The sequence below is a fragment of the Mya arenaria genome, chromosome 3 (genome assembly GCF_026914265.1).
Source record: "Mya arenaria isolate MELC-2E11 chromosome 3, ASM2691426v1".
Lineage (NCBI taxonomy): Eukaryota > Metazoa > Mollusca > Bivalvia > Myida > Myidae > Mya > Mya arenaria.
The window spans coordinates 51,616,842-51,641,406 of NC_069124.1; the positions used below are offsets into that span (position 1 = coordinate 51,616,842).

Here is a 24,565-nt window from a genome sequence, read left to right on the forward strand (position 1 = left end):
GACGTGAAGCTATGTTGCAATTGACGAAACTAAAAAAGTTTGTTTAAATTTAAGAGTGAAAGTAATCTAGAAGACGTCATGGGTTCGATCCTACTTTGCCGGGTACTATCTCATGGTCGCGAATCAAACATAACAGATTTTAGGAGAATAACTTATTTATTCCATTATAATACAAAATTATTGTATGTAGTTTCGACCATTGTCAATCTATCTTTCAATATAACAGTTATTATATTGTTAAGTCTTATTCATTGAATTTGTCTAGCAACTGAATATTAATTTCTCAGACGATTATTTCAACAAGTAAAATTTTAATTTCAATTATAATCCTATCACGTCCCATAGAGCACCTGTGAATGACTTCCGTTTCCTGCCAAGCCACGAAGTTTATCGGACTTTACCGAACATCACATTAGCTCTGAATGGTCGGTTTTATTCACGTGGTGTGCCAAACAACATTTGATTGGATAGTTTGAGCCAAGCGGGGATTTCAACGAGTGTCAAAGCGAAGACAAGGCAAAAGGTAACACTTGAATTTTTTCTTCGAAGAACCAAGTTTGTAAAATTTAAAAACAAATTAGTGCTACGGACATGTGATATTGTATACAATTTAACTGCTGTAAAGTTTTCATCAGCAGTTTGCTTCTTGATAAGAATTAATTTACATAATAATTTTCAGTTGTTGAAGGTCGATACAGTTGAAAGCAAAATGTCACAGTTTGTCATTCACCAAGACGAAAACCAGGTTTCTCGGCGTGGAAAGTCGGTTAACACGAGGAGCAACGGGCAGAATGGTCAGAAAAGGGCTGTGCTAGGCGTCATAACGAACCAAGCAAATCTGAGAGTTCAACCTTCACGAGCTGCAAAACCAAAGGTAGTGTTCTGTATGCTTCTAAATTCAATGATATTCCAAAATGTTCAAAACAAGCCTTTTGATTCCAATTGTACAAGAAAAAGCATGCATTACAGGTTTGTTATCAATACTTGCTTTGATTTCACATTTTTTGCTATATGAAGTTCTGTGTAAAGTGTAACCCCACTGAGAATTGAATAAAGGACAGTTGGCTCTTGTTCTCTAGGTGGACAAGGCAGTTGGTTAAATAACAGCTACAGCTAGACTGTGGTTTTAAGTTGTATGTAAAAAAGCTGATCTTGGTTCTGTTCCCGTTCCCTTGCGGAATAGCCTGATTTCATTATAAAAAAATTTATAAATGAATGTTAAGTCAACTGAAAAACTTAACGTGTACTAACGTAGGGGATGTGACTGAATTTGTTCCTCAATTATGCCCCAATTGAGTTTTAATAAACTACTGATGGCATATCAAAAAGAATGTGTGCAATAACTTAAATAATGCACCAGTCAATTGTAACCATGCCCCCCGGTCCGGAGAATAGCGGAAAGTTTGACTTTCCGTCCAGCAAAGCCCGGGTACAATCTCTGTCATATGGAGATGAACTGCTGGTTAAATCCCCGCCAAATGCCCCCACAACACAGGCACCCTGGTAAGGCCCATCCCCCGCTTTTTTAAGCATAAAGATAATACGACCGCATTGGCCGGCACCACAGGGACCCCTGTAAGGTAAAAACACGGCCCATTTCCCCTGTTATCCCCCCTGACCTGGGGGCTGTGGTTGCAACTGATTGGTGCACAATACTTAGGCCATGTGTTAACACAAAGTCAACAATTTGATGTAATAATGAGTTGAGACTTGTTAGCCTGGCACACTTTATTATGAAACCCAGCTAGTTAAATGCACAGTGGACAGAAACTCTTTTATTGATTTCTTAAGTATGCTTCTGTCCCCTGTGCACTTGGGAAGTTTCCTTTTTTTTCTGTGAAATATGGTTACATAATTAAGTTTTTCTTGTTTCAGGCATCTGACCATGGATTTCAAGATGAAAATAACTTTTCAAAGAAATCATCCAAAACGTTTGGCCAGAGCAGTCAGTTCTCAGTCTTTGTTGATGAAGCTTCGAAGCCTGCAGTTACCAAACCAATCAACCCAGCAATCGCTGCTGCTCTCACAGCCCAGACAAGATTGCCTCTGTCAACTGTACCAGGTTCTCCAGAGATCATCTGTTTGGATGATACATCAGGTCAGTTTACAAAATTAAAAAAGGTAATGCTGAGAAATTGCAATGTGTCTGCAGTTTCTTTTACCTCTTGAAATGCTGTGGTGCAGACATATTGATGAATGCTGGTTAAAGAGTGTATGGATCTTTAAACCGGAATATTTACAAATTTCTTTCAGAATCTCCTATGATCCTTGATCTCCCGGAGGAAGAAAAGAAGCCATTTGACAGAGAAGCTGTGATACTTACTGCTCCAGAATATGAGGCAGACATATATCGCTACCTCAGAGAGACAGAGGTTTGAAACTATATTTGGTAGATTATATGGAGTCATAAATCTAAGACCTTGATCTATATTTCACCAAGTAATGAGCAATATTTGTTTTAGCTGGTAGTCCTAATGGAAAGCAATACTTTTAGCTGGCAGTTGGGTAGATGCGTAGGAACCACTGAGTATAAAAAAATAGTAATTCATCAACTAAGCAAGACTTCTATGAAATGTTAGGCTTGATATTATCTTGCTTTTACATATCCATATTTTTCCTTCAGACAAAGAACAGAGCCAAACCGGGCTACATGAAGCGTCAACAGGACATCACCTCATCAATGAGGAGCATCCTGGTGGACTGGCTGGTTGAGGTGTCTGAGGAATACAAGCTGCATCGGGAAACACTCTTCCTGGCTGTCAACTATGTGGACAGATTCCTCTCCAAGATCTCAGTCCTCCGTGGCAAACTCCAGCTGGTTGGAGCTGCAAGCATGTTCCTTGCTGCGTAAGGAATTTCCTAATATTTATTGTCTTCAGTAATTTAACAGCTATTTAGTTTACATTTAAAAGTCTTATATAATCCGAACCATGTTGGGCTTATTTTATAGTTGTCATCACCTTGATTTTTGAATAGGTTGTGGGCCTTTGAACATGTCTCTTGAATAATATCCTCAAATTACTAAAACTAGCCATTGACAATGTTCTGAATGATGTTGGTCTTTTTCAGTAAATACGAGGAAATCTACCCACCAGATGTGTCTGAGTTTGTCTACATCACTGATGACACATACGACACCAAACAGATCCTGCGCATGGAACACCTCATCCTCAAAGTTCTAGCCTTTGATGTAGCTGTGCCAACAACCAATTGGTTCTGTGAAGCATTCCTGAAATCCTGTGATGCTGATGATAGACTCCAGTCTTTGACCATGGTATAATTTCAGTAGTTGTATTAATTCAAAATTTAAATATTTAAGTAAACTCCAACATATTCAGAGAGAATTACATAATAAGTACATGCATGTTTCACAAATGAAGACCAGCAATTATATAAATGGGATTACGTATTGCATATAATCATATAACCATTAAAGCAATGTCATCATAATGAAGACATTTAAGAGTGAACAATTGGGATCCCGGGAATTTATCGGAATTCTATCTAAAATTCAGTGATTTCAATTCATTTTCATCTTGCATTCATCTCACAAGAGATGCTGCATAATTTTCTTAAAGTCACTTTCATTAACAGACAATATTACATCACGACTAGTTTGTTTCGAACCTGCAGTCTCATGTATGCTATGTTTTTGCCTAGAAAATCAAAAAACCTCATTGGCTAGTATGTTTTCAAAACCAGAGTAAGTGTCAATATACTTTTAGTTCTTAGATATAGGTGAGGCATTTTTTTGCCTAACCTTGTATTGCATCAGCCACTTTGTTTGCAGCCTTCTTACAAGTGTTAAAATTTCAGTGTCTGGCAGAGCTGACTTTGATTGAGATGGACTCCTTCCTTAAGTACGTCCCCAGCATTACAGCCTCTGCATGCTTGTGTATGGCCAGATACTCTCTAGGCATGGAGCCATGGGTGAGGAAATATAGTTGTTCATTAGCATGCTTGTATATAGTGCACAATATTTTAAGCAGACTTAATATTTATCCCTTCTGTTCTTCTGATCCCTTTATGTATTTAGTTTTGTCATTCCTTAGCACGGTCTTACCATCTGGGCCCTATTCATAAAACATCTTAACTCATGTTTTAACCTTTAGTGGAATTCTTAAAATGTTCATGGTCAAATTAAAAGTAAAATAGAAGTGATATGAGAATAAAAGTATGTTTATTCAATAACATCAATAAAAAATAAAGCATTTTTAATATTATCAAGCTTTTATATTTACTGACCAGCGAGATATTTAACTTAAGAAAATTACTTAAGTAAGCAAGTGAGTTAAGATTGAATACCAGCCTGGTACTCTTTTTTGCCTAGTTCATGTGAAACAAGTTCAAATTACAACTGTATACATAAAACTTGTAAACTGATGCCTTCAGCCTCAGAGCCTTGTGAAGAAGACTAGTTACGAGGTTGGCCACTTCGTGGACTGTCTGAGGGATATCCACAGAATGTATCAGGCAGCCGAGTCCCACCCCCAGCAGGCCATCCAGGAGAAATACAAGCAGGACAAGTAAGAACAAACATTAATTTCAGGTTTTTTTTCTTTAGTTCCCAAGGGTCCGACTATTGGACCCATTCCCAAAGCAAAATATAAGATTTTTCCCTTAAAAGACCCCAAAAATATCCTTTGGCAGGGATGTGATTTGTCCGCGGAATTCCGTGGATCTAATGGCCCTAAAGACACACACACACACACACACACACACACACACACACACAAAAAAATTGGTTGCTTTCAGTTTAAGTTAATTTTCCAGTTTGTTTTAAGTCAGGAGAGCCCTCAAAAGCCTTTTTTTTTTTCTACAGCAGTGCGCTTTTGACCCAAAGAGCACCCCATAAACCCATGGCCGAAAAAGTTTCAGCCCTCCAGCTGCCAAGTCAATCACATCCCTGTTTGGGGTGTAAATATTTATTGCAATAAATCATGTCAGATATTTCATACTGAGCTCTGAAGGTGATGAAAATCAAAGATTTCTGAATTCAATTTTCTCATGAACTTCACCTCACAAAATTTATTAGGATGTTGAATGAACCAGTACAGGTAAGACTTTCATAAAAAAATTGGTAAGAATTTTTTTTTCACCTTGGAATTTTTTCTGAGGATTGGGAAAAATATAGTATATTTTGCTTTGGGAATGTGTGGACGATAGTCGGACCCGTTGGTTCTATAGAAAAAGCCCTGCTTGATTATTATGTTGGTTATGCTTTCTTCTGACTTATTCACTTCAGTGTTCTGGTTAAACATCTGATTTTCTCACACATAAGGGGTACTATGTTTAAGTTTCAGAAAAAGGTTGTTACAATGTTTATTAATGTATTCTTTTACATTTCAGATTCCAGCAGGTGTTTGACTTCACAAAGAACCCAGTCCCCCACAGTTTAACTTTGCTCTCAGTCTAGCAGTCTCATCCCAGAGGCAGCTACGCCAGTACAGAAGCTTATACCAAAGGTCTTTCAGCAGCAGAATGAACTGTGTAGAGTCAGGGCCCCGCCTGTAGACTGCCACACATGGAGTGTTGGGGAGCAGCAATAGTCCTCTATAGTACAACTCCCAGTCCCCATGGCCACATCATGAATAACACAAAGCTCTTTTCTTTCAAAAATCTTATCAATATCAAATCTTTTTTGAATTTTAAACAATGGTCACAGTAAATGTTAAATATAATGTTTTTATGTAATTGTGTGATGAACTAGTATTCATGTGCTGGCCATGTTCAGGTTGAGCAGAGTGGTGAGTGAAAGGAGCCATACTCTGGATGGCAGTTTGCAGGCCGCCCAACCATCCCCGGGCTTGCAGCGTCGTACAACTTGGTTAAAGATGCCACCCAAATGTGTTCAATAGTCCCTTCACGGGATATTTCGGGTCAAAAACTTAGTCATAGCTTTTTGTATGAACAACAGACGTGGAAATTACCAGATGCTTTTAACTGTGCAATAGAAAACAGCAGATTTTATTCGTGGCTTATTTTGGTATACAACTTGGTTGTGTGTGATCCATGTTTTAGCGAGTGTACAGTATGCCCTGAGGATCTTTTAGATCTTTTATGAAGTGGTGAAAAAATGATAGTGTTTTGTAAATATGTATATAAGTGTCTTCCTAATACAATGTCATGCATATTCAATAACCAAAATCATGATTTCTATTTTAAAAAACTGAATACAACTTCTTTTTTATTAAAATGGCAAACCCAAGTATTTTTACAATCAGTGCATGTCATGTTTTCTATTTGTATAGTATGCTTGTTTTTACATGTGTCCTTTTCTGTCTTAACTTCTTAATCTTTGTCTTGACAAAAACTTTTACCATATTATGTAAAGAACATTTTACCTTCATAAAATTTGTTCACATTTCCTTTCCCTTGCCATATGTGATCTGTAGTATAATATAACATAAATTCTGTAACCGTAATTCAAATAAGTTTTAAATCTTGCAAATGTATGTTAGTTTTTATCAAGACTTAGATTTTATCTTTTAACTTATTTATGAAATTATATGCAATAAAGGTTAATAAATTTTATGATTTCTTTTTAAGTCACTTTATGTTATAGAAAATTCCTTGACCATGACAGTTGTAAAATGGGTCTAAGGTATTACGTTGAAATACCGGTTGGATGGTGGGTTATTGGACAGCAAGCACCCTATCCCTTAAGAACGGAAATCAATTCCAAAGCTTAAATAAATAGGTCAACTGCCTTTAATATATAGATATGCATCTTAAAGATTTTAATGAGCTGATTCGCGCGAAAAGGTTCACAAATCCCACTCCCAGAAAAAAATCCTGTACCAGATAGGAACATTAGCAAAAAGACGGTCTAAAATTTCATACTGAAATTCTTTTTATATAATTCGACTTATCACATTAAGGGATAGCACCTGAGCAGTTTTCTTTGTTGGCGCAGTAATATCCAGTGAATTATCGGTGAAATAAAATCTTATGATTTTAGCAAGTTACATCAAGCACATATTTCACACTGTAGGATTTAAATAGAACATTTCTGGTACTGGGCCTTTTAAGGGTATCACATTAGGTAGTCTAAAATTATAGTCGGGTTATACGGGATTCTGTGAGGATTTGCCATATCAAAAACGTAAAAAAAATCCGTCAACTTACAACGTACACTTATTAGGACTACACATTAGATTTCTGCACAAGGAATCTGGCAAAAAAATAGTGACACACTTATTCAAAATCGAAACATACCCATGTACGCGTATAACAAACATAAATTTTGAGTGATGAATCTTTAAATACTAAATAATGCATCTATGGAAAATATTAATGACTGATATCTAAATTGTATCCTTGTATTTAATAGCTGAAAACCCATAATTATTTAATGATTGGTGAAAGCTGAAAGATTAACTGCGGTCTACTATAGTCTCATAAGGTAGAAATACCGTGTTTTCTGCTCATTTCTTTCAAATTAAACTCTGAATCCTTCATAAGAACCATTATTTTCGACATTTATTTATCCTTTCTGGTTTATTTATACAATTGTTTTAATTTTGGTGAATCTTGTTTGGGAGTAATAGTGCATCTTTTAATATCAGTCCTCACTAGCGGATCCAGGGGGGGGGAGCGCACCCCGTGCACGCCCCCCCTAAAATTCCCGGAGCTTACATGTTCTTTGGTATGGAAACAATAAAATATACTATATTTTCCTACTTTTTCTTCGCTTGCGTATCTTTATACAACATTACCTTTTGAGATGTACTCGTACACAACACAGAGTGCACGCAATTTAAACGTTCCCGCCTTCCCTTACTGTAATAATTTGGCAAATTGTGAACATCTACGCCAGGAAATATCCTAGGCGCATGCTACTGATAGATACACATAGATAGCTATGCACTTAGAATATGTTGAATAGTAAAAGTATCTAAACATGGGTTCACAATTATACATGTATCTTCCCTCGTTTTTCCCGCTTGACGAAAATATACAAATTTTATAAGCCATTTAGTCGTCCTAATAGAAACCTCGTTATGATATTAGAACTATAGGTATGCCCCTGGATCTGCTTGTGCAACCTTTAGAGTGATTAAAAGTTACGCCCCCCCTAACCCAAAATCCTGGATCCGCCCCTAGTCCTTATCAAGAAACCAAGAGCCAATCGTTTCAACCTGATTGAATCAAAACTTGCGGCAACCAATTTGTAAAATCTGCATCCAATCGTGTAAATCTTGGGACAAGTTGTCCACCGGTCATATTTTGGCAACAAATTACTATATATAGGCTAGGAAATCTTAAATAGTTTGCTATGGTTCAGTACTTAAAGTGTGGGCCATTGTGTGTTTCTTTTTACGATACGGTATTTCTTTTTGCGTTACAATTAAAATATTGCTTTCTTCGGACTGCATCCATACTGCGTCAAACAAATCCTATACTTGTTATAAACCGGTTTAATACATTGATGTAACCATCAAACATGCCAAACCAGAGATATGTACAGTATATTTCAACATTTGGCGACGAAACGGTTTTCAAACTGATAACTTCGCAATGTGATGTCACTAAAACAAATGTACCACCTTTGAGACTTTATTTGTTGACATTTACTGGTGAACGAGTTCTACCGGAAGTTATTGAGACGAAGACGATATTGATGAAATTGACCACAAACCATGTTATGACACTCTAGTTTATGCATATCAAATAATGAACCATTGAATCAATATTTCTATCAAGCAATTGTTTTGACACTTTCAATCTTCTGTACCTTACGACATGTTATCATTTTATTAGAATCATCTTCGGATAGGCACATATTCGGATCAATTGAACTACACGGCAAAGTACTACAAATCGTATGCTCAAAGTCTTATTAACAAGTACTTCGTCTTTGAGGCTATGGGAATATGAGTAAGTGATCTCTAAACCTATAGCATAATGGATATATATTTAATGGAAAGATAAATATTTGTTTATATATGGTTACAATGAACACCTATATAGTAAGAATAGCCATAATAATGTGTGTTTAGGGAACAATTCTAACATTCAGACATTCATTAAGTTCCCTTAACACCACTAGTCAACTGATTTGACTTTCAGAAATGAAGATTGAAATGAAGATGGAGAGAGCGAGTCTTTTTAGACAGTGGAAGATTCTGGTTTGGAAAAATTACCTGTTGAAGAAAAGGAACAAGAAGTATACACTGCAGGTTTGTGTGTTGTTTTTTTATATGTAAAAAGGTCTTTTATAAAAAAAATATTATTACTAGTAATTTGAATTTCGCTTCATTAAACTGTATCTCAGTCTTGTTAAGTTGGACTGATTAAAAAAACAAAACTGCATTTACGGCAGAAGATACACTGTAAAGGATAATTTTTTGGTTCTATGTAAGATCCTAATATATTCCAAAAAGTGAGGACCAAAAGCTATATTTCAATCCAACCACGAGTGAAATAATTATTAATAGTGTATAAGAGGTGAAATTTATTCCGATCTTGCACTGAATTAACCAATTTGTCTTTTTATTATATAAGTTTGTATTAAAAGACATTTATTGCATTTTATAAGAGAAAATGTGCCAAGCAGTATGCACAAGCAACATCATTTCGAAAATTGTCCATTGAAATTGTGTCCCAGCACTGAGTGTGTTGATTTTTGTAACACAACAGCTAAAATTTCAAACTGAAAAATATCAAATTTATATTTTCACTGTTTGAAACAGTGAAATATTATTTTTATTTCACTGGTTAGGTCACTGATAAAACTACAATGGTTAACCACCAAAAGCATATAAAAACAACAACAAACAACAATCATATGTAGTTAATTAATTTTAAATTTTCAGGAAATCTTAACACCTCTCTACATGCTGTTACTGATGGTGAGTGTGAACGCCTTGGTTCAGAGTCGCTCATCTCCAGAATTGCACAGCTTCCCTGAATATAACATAGCGAACAAGTCACTTCATAGACCTTTGTCAGGGCATATTTTAGTTGTACCTGATAATGTACGAGTTCGAGATATTATGAATACAACAGTCAACATTTTAGAGGCACAGTTTGATGCTGAAAATATTGAACTGAAATTCTTTTCAACAGAAGAGAAGGCAGCAAACTTTTACCAATCAGGTGAAGAAAATGTTTTTGCTGGAATAATTTTTAAATTTGGCCGAAATCAAAGTTTTGGGGACTTTCACTATGTCATACGGTTTCCTTTCACTGATATAGATGTTGCCAATTTCCTGTACAGAGATCAGTCTCAATGTCGAACTTTGGATGGTAGTAATAACAAAGATAAATGTGACGCCAACATATATCTACATACTGGATTTGCGGCTCTGCAAACAGCAGTTGATTCAGCCTTAGTCGGGCAAATTATGAAAAAAACACCAATTTTTCCACGGGTAAAGGTTAAGATGATGCCAAAACCAAGCTTTCAGCCTGATACCAAAGCCACACAAATAAGATCTGCAGTTTTTTTTGTATTAGCTTATTCTCCATTACTTAACGTATTAGTTATTACTCTGGTTGCTGAAAAAGAGAAGAAATTGAAGGAAATCATGACAATGATGGGTCTTCGGGAAGTAGCACTCTGGTAAGAAAGTCAGACAATCTTAAGTGTTCAGAAAATTAAAGAAATGTGCTTCAAAAGTTAATTTTAATACAATGATGCATTTACTTATAATTATTAGTATTTGATTGATTGTTCTGTACACTGTATACATTTATATTATTTCAGGTCTTCTTGGGCTGCTGTATATGCTGTGTTGATTGCCATAGTAACTTTGTTAGTAACTTTTATTGCCTGGGTGGCACAGATATTTGTCAACAGTAACATGCTGATTCTGTTTTTAATGCTATACATGTATGGGCTGTCAATTATTACTGCCTCATTTACCATTACAACTTTCCTCAACAAGACTGTGGTAAGATTAATAGTTTTTTTACTTATTATTATTTACTTGGGGTCTGTTTCATAATTATTTACTTGTCTGTTCCTTCTGCTTGTCTTGGCATTTGTGGTTTAAAAAATGTGTTTGTCATTTTTAATCATATGATTGATAAGTTATTGTGTAACTGTGTAATCAACATACCTGTCTATTACTGAGTTCATAATGTATGGGTGTTATGTTTTACAAGTGTCGGAACAAAAATGTAACTAAGCAATAGTTACTAGTCCAACTGCCCACATAATTGCAATTGTAAACAAGTCTGTAATGCTAAAATAAAAACAGTTTGTTTATTATCAGATTGCAGGAGCAGTAACCAACATTTTGACCATTCTGATTGGCATACTGTATTTCGCGGTGGCATTCACGCAGACACCGACAGCTACAGGGTTGAGTTACTCTATACCCTTCTCGGCTCGATGCCTGCTGTGTCTCCTTTCACCCTTTAGCCTGGCAATTGCCATTGACCAGGTAAGTTTGCATAGGTACTTCAAAAAGTGAGTTGAGTCTAGTGGGTAGGTCTTTTTCTAGCCATTTTGGGGATGGAAATGTTCCACCAAAAATGGGAAATTTAAAGTTGAAGAAGAAGCTTACCAACATTAGGAGCTCTGTAATATTGAAAAACAATTCTGTTATTAAAGGGCCAAAATATAAGTTAAACTTATATATTTTACGACGATTGCGAAACTAGTTATTACAACATTATATTAATTACCCTTGTTGGCGTGATTATATGCGAGAGTGTGGTCTTGTGTTGTGGAGGAAATCCACTTGTCCGGCTTGGTGACCACAAACCAAACTCACATGCACCAAGGCCAGGAATCGAACCCAGGATGCCTAGATAAAAAGCAAGCATGCTAACCACACTTTAACCAGACAACGTCTTACACAGAATATCTTACTCATGCCAGGGATGCATAGAAAAAGGCCTAGTGGATAGATAGGATGTTTTTTTGTGGCAGCCAATTGCATAAAAATGATTAATTCTTTGGTTTGGTTAAAATGTTTAAAGATGCTGTCTTACTCTCTTGCATTGAGACTTGATACAATGGTACTCAACTGTCCAACCTACTTAATTAACCAAGTAAGATAACTCTTGTTTGCATTTAATGCAAATAATTGCCCTTTATTATTCAACTTAGAAATCCTGGTTAAGGTTTTGCGTGCAAGCACACATAGGTTAATATCTCAGCAACTACTTGAGGTATTGCATTAAGACTTTATACAGTGGCACTCAACCATCCAACCTACTTAATTAACCAAGTTGGATAACTCTAGTTTGCATTTAATGCAAATAATAGGCCTTTATTATTCGACTTAGAAATTCTGGTTTAGGTTTTGCGTGCAAGCACACATAGGTTAATATCTCAGCAACGACTTGAGGTATTGCATTGAGACTTGATACAATGGTACTCAACAATCCAGCCTACTTAATTGACCAAGTAAGATAACTCTAGTTTGCAATTAATGTAAATAATTGCCCTTTTTTATTCAACTAAGATATTCTGGTTAAAGTTTTGCGTGCAAGCACACATAGGTTAATATCTCAGCAACTACTTGAGGTATTGCATTAAGACTTGATACAATGGTACTCAACCATCCAACCTACTTAATTAACCAAGTAAGATAACTCTTGTTTGCATTTAATGCAAATAATTGCCCTTTATTATTCAACTTGGAAATCCTGGTTAAGGTTTTGCGTGCAAGCACACATAGGTTAATATCTCAGCAACTACTTGAGGTATTGCATTAAGACTTTATACAATGGTACTCAACCATCCAACCTACTTAATTAACCATGTTGGATAACTCTAGTTTGCATTTAATGCAAATAATAGGCCTTTATTATTCGACTTAGAAATTCTGGTTTAGGTTTTGCGTGCAAGCACACATAGGTTAATATCTCAGCAACGACTTGAGGTATTGCATTGAGACTTGATACAATGGTACTCAACAATCCAGCCTACTTAATTGACCAAGTAAGATAACTCTAGTTTGCAATTAATGTAAATAATTGCCCATTTTTATTCAACTAAGATATTCTGGTTAAGTTTTTGCATGCAAGCACACATAGGTTAATATTTCAACAACTACTTGAGGTATTGCATTTAGACTTTATACAATGGTACTCAACCATCCAACCTACTTAATTAACCATGTTAGATAACTCTAGTTTGCATTATATTCAAATAATCTTTTAGATTATATAATTTTTGCCTCTTTATTATGCGACTAAATTCTGATTAAGGTCTTGCATGTTAGCACACAGGATAATATCCCAGCAATTACTTGATGTATTGCATTGAGACTATATACAATGGTATTCAACTTTCCAACGTAAATGAATAACCAAGTTAGATAACTGTATTTTGCAAATAATGGCCCTTTATTATTAGACTAAAAAAATCTGGTTAAAATGTTCATGTAAAAACATTTATGTTAATATCTCAGCACATCATGTATTGCATTGAAATCTAATCTAACAGTGATCCATGCATGTTTAGCCAAAACATTTCAATCCTTACACTGAAATGCGGTGGAATAGTCGAGCGCGCTGTCTCTGTGACAGCTCTTGTTGTACTTGTTTTGATTGTAACTATTTGGATTTTACAGAAAAAGAAATATCACACAGGTTATTGTGAAATGCAGAACGAATGTCATTAGCATATTTTATATCTTGATATTTCAGACTGTTTTCCTCGACTTGGGGGGCTCTGGGCTGACATTTTCTACTCTTACATCTGGAGAGTTCCCGGTACTGGTACCACTTGCGTTTTTGATCCTGGACACTGGGCTCTATTTTCTACTAGCACTGGTCTTTGACAGGATATTGCCAAGTAAGGAACACACAAAGATAATAATTAATTTAAGCTTGATTGTGAAGACTTTTATACCCCTGATGAAAAGGGGTTTTAATTTTTTTTAATATGACTAATAGATCAACAACAGGTCCTAATAATGAGCAAAGGATTATTAAAAAATAAAAAAGGTATAGATTAACATTGGTAGAAATTATGAGAAATTTGATTTAATGACTTATTTCTCTCTTTCAACCAGAAGATAACGGCACTGGGCAACCCCCCTGTTTCATGTTCCGGTCATCTTCCCTGCACACTTCCGTACGGAAAGCTTTACGGGAGATTGTGGATATGGCGAGAGAAACAGAAGAGGATACGGGGGTTGATGAAGAGATGGTTGAACCTGTGAGCAATGAAATCAGGCAGAAACTGGGAATAAGGTGGGTAAGATGGACTAGCTCACAGAGCTGGTCACTCTATATATGGGTAGGTGAGAACTGGGGATGATCCTGAGATGGACGAGCTCAAAGAGCTGGTAATTCTTTATTTGGATAGGTGAGAGCTGGGGATAATACTATGATGGACGAGCTCAAAGAGCTGGTCATTCTATATATGGATAGGTGAGAGCTGGGGATGATACTGAGATGGACGAGCTCAATGAGCTGGTCATTCTATATTTGGATAGGTGAGAGCTGGGGATGATACTGAGATGGACGAGCTCAATGAGCTGGTCATTCTTTATATGGATAGGTGAGAGCTGGGGATGATCCTGAGATGGACGAGCTCAAAGAGCTGGTAATTCTTTATATGGATAGGTGAGAGCTGGGGATGATCCTGAGATGGACGAGCTCAAAGAGCTGGTAATTCTTTATGTGGATAGGTGAGAGCTGGGGATGATACTGAGATGGTTGAACCAGTGGGCAAGTAAATCAGGCAGAAACTGGGAATAAGGTGGGTGGGATGGACAAGCTTAAAGAGCTGGTCATGCTATATATGAATAGGTGAGAGCTGGGGATGATACTGAAATGGTTGAAGCAGTGGGCAAGTAAATCAGGCAGAAACTGGGAATAAGGTGGGTGGGATGGACGAGCTCAAAGAGCTGGTCATGCTATATATGGATAGGTAAGAGCTGGGGATGATACTGAGATAGCAAAAATTGTGAGCAATGAAATCAGACAGAAACTAGGAATTACATGAGTGAGAATGTTGGTGATTTACTGTGGTGAAAGAGAAGTGAAAACATAATCTTGTGCTTTCTATCAAATATATTTCATGTGTTCATTTTCTAATAACAGTTGCTAAAGCCAAAATAATAAATTGTTTGTTTGGCATTTCCTTACCTAAAATTAACTTTATGGTAGAAAAAAGGAACATTTATGACTACAGAAAGGCTACAAAAATGCCTGGGTCAACGGTTAAAAAATGGTGAGTCAGTCGAGAAACTCTAAACAAAGTATTTATTAATTGTGGCCTTGGTCATGAGCTGTTGTGCTAACAAATTGTTATAACATCTGGGATTAATAATTATGTATATATTTATATAATTCTAATTTATACCTTAGTGTGAGGTAACTGTTAGACTGAAAACAAGCAGTTCTGTCATGTATAGGTTTTGGGGTTTGATTTCAGCATCAACAACATGACAACGGTTTTTGGGAAAGGCAAGGAAAAAGTTATGGCAGTAAATGGTAATACATTTTCCTATTCATTTTTATACACAAATTTGACTGAACAGAATTTAGGAATTTCTTTAAAATTGTTTTTAAGACATATGCCTTCTCTTGCTTTCTGCAACAGAGTGGCAATAATATTTTGGTATGTTAAATATGCTCAAATTGACTGTAAAGCTATTTCAATTTAATAAACAACAACAAAAACAGTAAAAATTGTTTGGGATGTCCTTTCTCTACCTAAACTGATACTTTATATGTAGGATTAAGCCTGGACATATACGAGGACCAAGTGACAGCGATACTAGGACACAATGGAGCCGGTAAAACCACCACTCTCAACATTCTAACAGGGCTTAGCAAGGCAACCTCTGGCACCGCACATATTTTAGGACTGGTAAGATGGATACTGTTTGTTTCAAGTTATTTTGTTCTGCACGTTCAAAACCAGAAATAAATAGTGTCAACAACTACAGGGGTATACTGTCTAGTTCAGTCGAAGGCAAATGTAGATTATGTGTAATGTCTTAAAGATTTGAGCAAAAATGAAGTTAATTTTTTGGGATTGTAAACATTTCCCTTTATCAATGTGTCGAATGTTTTATGTGATATGAAAACTGTACACACTTCTATTTCAAAAACCTTGTTTTAGGGCATACTTTCTGTAAATGATTATCGTTTCCTCAAATTTGCATAGTTATAGGTACTGAAATATTAGTTAATTTTTGTGTGTATGTCATTTACTCAGGATGTGTCCCAGCCCTCAAACATGGTGAAGATTCGCAGCATGATGGGTGTTTGTCCCCAGGAAAACATTTTGTTTGATGATCTCACCTGTGCTGAACACCTGACATTATTTGCCGCCATCAAAGGAGTGAAGCAGATTGAACAAGAGGTAAGCAGAATATTGTTGGCTATTGGATAAATTCAAGGGAAACTTCATGTTGTAGCATTTCACTTTTTTAATGCCAATCAGTATATATAGCTTATTATTATTAATTTTCAACAGTGTGTGTATACCACATAATAAATTGCTTCATAAATGCTACGCCAGAAGGCAATTTTTAAATAAAGATAACTTCACTATTTCTTCACCATTTTAAATGAAACATAGCGCAGTCCACGCCGCTTACGGAGCCATGCCTTTGGTCTTTTACCAGAGTTTGATTGAGAGTTTAGTTCCTTAAAACACTTCAACAAACCTTTTCTCAATACAGCCGTCTGACGGAGCACTGTGAAAACATTATTTTGGAAACAGGTTTGTCAAATTGTTTGATGAAACTAATCACCTTAGCAAACTCTGGTAATAAAACGAAGGCGGGGCTCCTTAAGAGGCATAGACTGCCCTTTGTTTCATTTAAAATGGTGTAGTAAAAGAAAAGTTATCTTTGTTTTAAGTCTTCATTTTAAGAAAAATGTTGCCTTCTGACGTAGCATATATGATGTAATTTATCACGTGGTATACACACACTGTTTCAATACCACATACGAATCAGGGGTTCCAAGATTCTGGATTCATCTGGAAATCTGGATTTAGAGGCTCTAGGGTATCTTTGAGGTTGATGTTAATCCTATGATTATTTTCAGTGGGGAGAAAGGGGGGTCTCTAAAGGTCTCTTAAAAGCCTAAATGTGTTGCTGAGATTTATTTTGGAAGGTCTATAAAGTGCCCAAAACCTCTTTTATCCAGGGGTCTGCTCCTTTATCCTAAGGGGGCATGCAACTTCCAGACTCCCTGCTATTTTTCAGCATTGGCAATAATTGGCTGTAAATAAACCTGATGAATGCATACATAAGTTTCTACACATTGGTTCGATTTCATAATCTTACTGTACTATACGTATGTGTAAGTTAATGTTTATGATGGCTTCATTGTGAAAGACTATTTAATTATGAAAGACTATTTTGGAATATGCTTTGATTAATAATATGATATTTATTTGCTTGTTGTAAGATTTTCTGTGTTATGATGAAAATTTGAAGGGAAGGTCATGAAATCATTATAACCTTTAAATGAAAAATTGATTATAAATTAACTTAATGATTTGTGTCATTACTGTGTTTGTACCGTGTTCTGATTTAATTTAAGGTTAAATTGGCACTAGAGAGGGTAAAATTGACTGATCAGAAGGACACTCTATCATCAGCATTGAGTGGGGGACAGAAGAGGAAACTGTGTTTGACAATTGCTCTCATAGGAGATTCAAAGGTAACATTATGTTTAACTTCCATTTACACATTATAACTTACAGTTAGCTATTTAAAGGGGCTAGACACCAGATGATCCACTATATCGGCAAAGACATTTTTTCCACAAGACAATACAAGCTAGTATGAGGCCGAAAATACTACATGATATTACATGATTAAAATAATATTTTGTTACCATCTCATCTATGTTAACCTGTTTAAAATAAGCGTATAATGATTTTCCAGTTTATGGTAATGTATATTTAGCATGTGCAAGTCAAGTGGTTAGTACAGATACATACAACAACACTATTTTTAAATTAACTGGATTTGCATGGTAGACAACCCCAGTAAATTTTGGAATGTAAAAATATGCAAAAACTACGGAAGATTCATGTATCGTAACTGATGTGATACTTTACTAAGTAATATTCAATGTGTGGTACACAAGAAGTTTTTTGACAATTTTCTTTTTTTCTTGCAACATCTGAAGTCTAGTCCCTTTAAAATAAAATTTGTACGGAATAAACTTGTTGATTCATATTTTATAATTCAATAAGGTAAAACAGACTTTAAATATAAATGACACTCAACATGATAGTCTCTCCTCTATTTCAGCTACTCTTTTTGGATGAGCCAACTGCAGGGGTTGACACTGACTCACGTAGACATATTTGGTCAGTTCTCAAGGGCTTAAAGAAGGGCAGAATCATTGTCCTTAACACCCATGTTATGGAGGAGGCTGATATACTGGCAGGTAGGGCATGAACGTGTCACCCTAGTGAAAAAAAAGATTGAGTTCTACTAGCTTGCATTGACCTCAAAAGTAATTGCACAAATTATGTATTAAAAATATCTATTAAGGTTTATTATGATGATGACAATTTTGATATAAATGAACAAATGATTTTTTCAATAATTTGATGTCAAAATAAGATGATTCTTATGTGATGAAAAAAATTCAGGCATAGGAAAAAATTTTATCTACAAACCTTGGCCTATTTTCTCAAATCTTCCCTAGTATTCAACTGACTGTGTACATTATTTCAATCCTATATATGATATAAAAGAAAAGGATTTATTTGGCCTGTTTTGAATTCTGATTTCTTTTCGCCAAATTTTAAAAAGAAAAATGGGTCGTTTCCCATCTCAAGAAGGTCCTCAATTTTGCATAAAACAATTGAGTACAACTTATAAACATTGAGTAATACCCAGTAACTCAGACAAATTTCTTTCTGTAAAAACAAATTTCTTCAAAATATTGACCAAATATTATGGGATATGGTAATTTGCCTGTAATAGAGTCAAAATATTAAAGATTTTGAACTATACCAGATTGTTATGTGGTAAAACCAATTGAGTAAATAATTGAGTAGAGACTCAGTTTCTTTATTTGAAGAAAAACAGCATTTTTCATATTTGCCAATTCCTTTATACTTAAGATGCAATCATGTATAATTTCAGACAGGAAGGCTATTATAACCAAGGGAACCCTCAAATGCTGTGGTTCTTCTGTTTTTCTGAAGAATAGATTTGGCATTGGGTATCATTTAAAGTAAGTTTTGAAAATTAATTTACGCTTAAACAAAATTTGATAATAATCCATACATTAAAGTGTCACTCTTATTCAAAACCAATACATACACATGTATAACAAACATAATTTTGAGTGATAAACCTTAAACTACTTAATAAATAATGGGTTTATGGAAAATATTTATTACTGGTACTGATAAACAAGATTGTTATTTGATAGCTGAAGATGCAAATATATTAAAGGATTTGTGAGTGCTAAAATATTTACTTTTATCTTCTATCGTCTCATAAGGTGTTTTCTGCACAATACTTTCAAATAAAACTCTGTATCCTTCATAAGCACCATTGTTTTTGACATTAATTCATCCATTTTGCCATACTAAAACAATTGTATCAATTGTGGTAAATCTAATTTGGGAGTAAAGCTGCTTTTAGATTTTGTGTTTATTCTGAATGTCAAACATTTGCCATTTATTTATGTTAGAAGTCTTTGAGGTCTAAGAGTTTGTTTTATTAAGGTCAAAAATAAAAATAAATCTTATCCAATTTATATTTCTTTCATTTAAACATTTATGTAAATACATAAAAATAGGTTGTTGTTTTTTTTGTAATTATTTCAATATCATTTACAGCGTAGTTTTGAGAGCAGACACAACCCATGAAGATGTTCATAGCTATGTATCGAAGTTCATTCCCGGACTTAAGATTGGCAAGGTGCATAAAAAGGAAGTGGATTTTGTGTTACCGTTGACACAGGTCAGCAAGTTTCCAGGTAATACGGTGTAATACGGTGTTTAATCTCATTGATGCTTAGATTTGCTTGCATTGTTGACCACATGTAGGATGCCTTCTGTTGGCCATATTTAAGCTATTTGGAAAAAAGTTATGGAAACCTTTTTCTGGCATAATTTTACGCAAATTCTTACGTTCATAGGTATATCTTTAGTAAAACCAAGTTACGGAGAGAAAAAACTTGCTTACGCAATAACTTACGAAAATATTGGACTTACGCATACATAAGTCCGTTAGTAAGTCCCCTGACATTGTCAACTTTTGTGTCATTGTTAGCGTTTCCATCCAAGCTTTACAATTTCCATTGTTTCTGAATACGAATGAGTATGCATATTTTCTTATTTAACATAATGTCTTTCTTTGACATAATAATGTTGTCAGATATTGCAAAAAAATAATCCTTATTTTGTGTTTCATAATTTAAGCACTTTTTGCTGGGCTGGAGGAGGAGATGGCCATGCCAGTCTGGAAGAGCCTCGGTGTGATCAACTATGGTATCTCCATGACAACACTGGAGGAAGTCTTCCTACAAATTGGTTTGTTTATATCACCTCTTATTAATTTTGACCCAATTGTGACAAAAGCTGATTCGTTGAGTCTGTTTTCTTGGTTCTTCGGCCATATTTACTAAGAAAACAAATAATGATTTTACACCAAAAGAAGACATGTGAACCTCAGGCTATGCCTACTACTGGTAGAGTTCACATGTCTGCCATAAGTATGATAAAAGCAAGATTTTTTTTTTCAATGCATATGAATACATTTGATAAAAAGATAGAGGGTATTTAAAATATTTGTTGTCAAAAATTTTGAAGTTTAAAATATTCACTATGAAGCTTAATGAATATAAACCCTGGTTTTGGTTTGGAGAGTTCATGAGGAAAAGTTCCCCTGGAAGGGTTGAAAACAGTAAACCATTGGAGTAAATAAAGGCTTAATAGACATTTTCACTGAAATATCCTACCTTGAAAGTTTGGTTTGTATTTATAAACTACAAATGTGGCCAGTAGGATCTGAACTTTGCAGTTATCCCGTATACGTCTTGTAGGTGCTGGATATATGTTTGAACATCTTAGATTTTTCCCATGTGGGTAATCCCAATATATATTTCCTTTATTTTTTCATATTGAGTCATTAGAGCTGGTTGGTCTTTAAAAAGAGACATTTTGCAGTTATAACTTATGAAATAAGAAAGTAATGTATATCTCAATTTGTCTTTTCATTAGGGAAAGAAGGTGAAAACTCGAAGCTTAAGGATCTGAAAAATAAACACCCTGTGCCGTACAAAGATGACGAGCAGTTGCTAAGCAGTAGCCAATTGGAGGTTGAGGATGAAGACAACTATAATGAGACAGACTTTTCAAAACTTCATTGTGGGAAACTTCTATCAGGTATTATAAAACTATCAGCTGGTATTTAGAAAATAAATAAATAAATAAGTATGGTACATTTTTTACGATAATGGAAAGTGTATTTTCGGATTATGTGAAAAAATCATAAAATATCTTTGACAGTTTATAGATGACAAATTTTCTTGGAGTTATTGTGGATACTTTGTCACCTGGTCTACTTGTATTTTATATTTGTTTGAATGAAAAATTTGTATGTGTCAGTGAGTGCTATTCATTTGCTCTAAAATTTACAGGAAAACAACTCAAATGGGAGCAGTTCAAAGCTGTGTTGTGGATGAGGATACTAAATGATAAAAGAAACAAGGGCCAGCTCTTACTCCAAGTATTTATCCCAATGTTTTTGATGATATCAGGCCTTTCACTCTCAATGGTGCTGGGAAAAGTTCCTAGGGTAAATTAAATGTTTTTACTTTTTTTTATTGCTGGTTTTCAGCTCAACAAAATCAGCTTTTTTGTGAAAACGCTTCCTGGAAATCTGAACCATAGTTACTTGGAATGAAATATTGCTTGTTTGATACTATTAACTGGTCTATGGACACAAGAGGGACTTATGTTTATTATTTGTATAACAGAGTTGATTGTTTTGTGGAGTCAAAAATTCAGGAACCAGGCACTAATTTGAGTACAAAATTATAATTTAGGCCTAGTCATAGATCTTACGCTGCTTAAAAGTGCTCAGGTACACCCAGTTCTGGGCAGAATCTATAATACAAATGTTCTAATGATATTTTTTGTAATGGTTATCATTTTACTTCGAAATGGGGGTAATGCCTAGAAATTCACAGTCTTTGAACTTACGATCTTTATGGGGCTCAAGGGTTTGTTAAATTAATACAGGTATAACTTTTGTTGCTTATTTATTAGTGAAACATTTTGTAGTTGTATGCTGAAAAATTACCACACTATGTTTTCGTCTCATATACATGTCATTTACATTTCAAGGGTGAGCATCCCAATGAATTTGCCTTGAAAGCATTTTACTATACAACCATGAAGGGATTTATGCCGTATGAGGGAAGGTATGGTAAAACTCCTGGTACGCTTGTTCCAGATACTTCAGGTTAGTACGTTGAGTAATGATTTTTGTGTAGCACTTACTTAATTGATTTGCTGTTAGTCTGCCTTTATTTCAATAGCCATATCCTTTGATCCAATAAAATGATTTTTTATTTTAAACAAATCAAAACAAATACAAGTAGAATTTTAATTGAATATTTATTTTCTGTTAGATGGAGATTTTCTCTATACACATACTCCTAGATGTGTTTTAGATTATGAAAGTTATTATAAGAATTATTTTCTTTTAAGATATTCTTATTGATATGAGTAATATGACCAATTTAAACATGATTTTGAAAAAAATGAGTAATTGTCCCTCAGATTGTTGGTGGGAGGGATTATTTACCCTATTCAAGAAGGTTTTAAAACATCTATTTCCAGGCCATATGCATATATGGATGAGAGTATCATGTCAGGTTATTGAATGTTTACTTTTCTGTAAAATTCAGAATCCATAGGGGGCTTTCTGAGCGATCTTTCATCAGTGAGAGCTAATTTTGATGATTCCACCGATCTTTTGGACACAAAGTTTGCACCACATTACTTGGGCATCAACTTAACTAAACTACAGATGGATGATAAAGTACCCTTTCATTTAGATGTTCATGAATATTAAGAGTACCTGTATTTCACACACAGGAATGTCGATTTTGAATTTGCATCACATGGAAAGTATACTTTCATAGTTTTATTGACACTGGGCATTTATCTATGATCAGTGTGTGTATACCATGTGATAAATTGCATCATAAATGCTATGTCGGAAGGCAATATTTGATTTGAAAAAAACTTTAAACAATGATAACTCACTATTTTTCACCACTTGAAACGAAACACGCAGTCTACACACTTACATAGCCCTGCCTTCGATCTTTTACCAGAGTTTAATTGAGAGTTTAGTTTCTTTAAACACTTCGACAAACCTGTTCACAATAAGAACCGTCTGACGGAGCACTGTCAAAACATGATTTTGGAAAAAGGTTTGTCGAAGTGTTTGATGAGACTAATGACTTTATCAAATTTCGGTAATAAAACAAATGCGGGACTCTTTAAGCGGCATAGACTGCCCTTTGTTTCATTTAGTGTTGTAAAAGAAAAGTTACCTTTGATTTAAGTCTTCATTTTAAGCAAAATATTGCCTTCCGACGTAGCATATATGACGTAATTTATCATGTAGTATACACACACTGATGATGCAGAATAAGAAATGTTCTAATCCTTTTTTCAGAGAGTTTCAGGCCTTGAGTTCACTCTGTTGTATAATGATAGTGCCATTCACGCCATCCCCGTTTTAATTAATCTCATGAGCAACTGCCTACTGAAGAGACTAGCACATCTGTCGGGGATCTCACACCATGATTATAGTGTCAGCATTAGCAGTATGCTGTGGCCATCATCGTTATCACCATACTCTATTACGTCCATTATTGGCCTGAATACATTTGCTCTTGCCTTCGTATTTTTACAAACAAGGATGGGATTGGACATTGTCAAAGACAGACAGGTAAGAGGACAGCTTGTGAACTAACCCTGCATTAATATTGTCTAACATCACATATATGCACACATATATACTAACATCTTGGATTCTATACTGACCGAAACAGGCAGATTTTGTGATTTGTTGTCCCAAATGTAAATTAAGCACAGTTCATTTCCAAAATACTCACCCTTGCATGAATGTTTTGAGCTTTCTAATTTAGATACATGTAATATGTCTACTGGAGCAGCGAGTCTTTTTTGGTCAGTTTAATCCCTGTCAGAAACACTTAGTAATTCATACAATCAGTAACATGCAACCCCACAAGCATTTAGAAACACACACACACTCACGCATGCATGCAGGCACACACACACAGGTAGGCAGTCACACACACACAATTTTTATTCTGACAAGTAAAATTGCAAAAGGTCTTGTAATTTTCTTTTTCAGGATAAGATACGAAGCCAGCTGCGCATTGCTGGGTTACCATGGTGGCTTTACTGGGTTAGCTACGCAACATTGGACATGATCAAGTTTGCTGTACTAGTCCTGCTGTACACTATTCTGGTAGTGGCATTTCAGGTAGGACTCATGGAAGTGTTGGTGTGAACTAAATAACATGGTGGCGGCATTTCAGGTAGGGCTCATTCCTTCTGAAGGAATGTTGTGAACTTACAACCCGAGCAGTAGCATTTCAGGTACGG

General features: G+C 35.2%; 2 protein-coding genes across 4 annotated transcripts in view; both read left to right on the top strand.

Moving 5' to 3' along the window:
• Nucleotides 1–447: 447 nt before the first annotated feature.
• Nucleotides 448–6,534, top strand: LOC128227116 (G2/mitotic-specific cyclin-A-like). Of its 2 annotated transcripts, XM_052937336.1 has the most exons (9): nt 448–523; nt 680–874; nt 1,876–2,098; nt 2,254–2,372; nt 2,624–2,847; nt 3,070–3,274; nt 3,817–3,930; nt 4,393–4,526; nt 5,350–6,534. In XM_052937336.1, exons 2-9 carry the CDS (start codon nt 710–712, stop codon nt 5,414–5,416), a joined length of 1,251 nt encoding a protein of 416 aa, XP_052793296.1. In that variant the 5' UTR covers nt 448–523; nt 680–709; the 3' UTR covers nt 5,417–6,534. The 2 variants fall into 2 exon arrangements, with proteins under 2 accessions (XP_052793296.1, XP_052793295.1); XM_052937335.1 differs by lacking the exon at nt 448–523 and having other exon boundaries at nt 544–874.
• Nucleotides 6,535–8,512: 1,978 nt separating this feature from the next.
• LOC128227109 (ATP-binding cassette sub-family A member 9-like) overlaps nt 8,513–24,565 on the top strand; it is a 29,911-nt gene continuing 13,858 nt past the window's right edge. Inside the window, exons 1-21 of one of the 2 annotated variants that reach the window (XM_052937319.1) lie at nt 8,513–8,880; nt 9,073–9,182; nt 9,819–10,567; nt 10,712–10,898; nt 11,223–11,393; nt 13,612–13,759; nt 13,980–14,160; nt 15,350–15,408; nt 15,654–15,787; nt 16,139–16,285; nt 17,479–17,598; nt 18,198–18,336; nt 19,044–19,134; nt 19,748–19,887; nt 20,333–20,443; nt 21,134–21,298; nt 21,553–21,710; nt 22,262–22,379; nt 22,828–22,961; nt 23,607–23,882; nt 24,312–24,443. In XM_052937319.1, coding sequence (XP_052793279.1) covers nt 8,877–8,880; nt 9,073–9,182; nt 9,819–10,567; nt 10,712–10,898; nt 11,223–11,393; nt 13,612–13,759; nt 13,980–14,160; nt 15,350–15,408; nt 15,654–15,787; nt 16,139–16,285; nt 17,479–17,598; nt 18,198–18,336; nt 19,044–19,134; nt 19,748–19,887; nt 20,333–20,443; nt 21,134–21,298; nt 21,553–21,710; nt 22,262–22,379; nt 22,828–22,961; nt 23,607–23,882; nt 24,312–24,443 — 3,474 coding nt within the window. In that variant the 5' untranslated portion in view covers nt 8,513–8,876. Of the gene's footprint in view, nt 8,881–9,072; nt 9,183–9,818; nt 10,568–10,711; nt 10,899–11,222; nt 11,394–13,611; nt 13,760–13,979; nt 14,161–15,349; nt 15,409–15,653; nt 15,788–16,138; nt 16,286–17,478; nt 17,599–18,197; nt 18,337–19,043; nt 19,135–19,747; nt 19,888–20,332; nt 20,444–21,133; nt 21,299–21,552; nt 21,711–22,261; nt 22,380–22,827; nt 22,962–23,606; nt 23,883–24,311; nt 24,444–24,565 lie in introns of those variants that run through there. The other variant, XM_052937320.1, reaches the window with a different exon arrangement.

Bases quoted from the DNA above. Each gene is read 5' to 3' on its own strand.
- LOC128227116 (XM_052937336.1), top strand. From the start codon at position 710: ATGTCACAGTTTGTCATTCACCAAGACGAAAACCAGGTTTCTCGGCGT. The intron at 3,275-3,816 runs GTATAATTTCAG...TTAAAATTTCAG, and splicing joins GACTCCAGTCTTTGACCATG to TGTCTGGCAGAGCTGACTTT. The intron at 4,527-5,349 runs GTAAGAACAAAC...TTTACATTTCAG, and splicing joins GAGAAATACAAGCAGGACAA to ATTCCAGCAGGTGTTTGACT.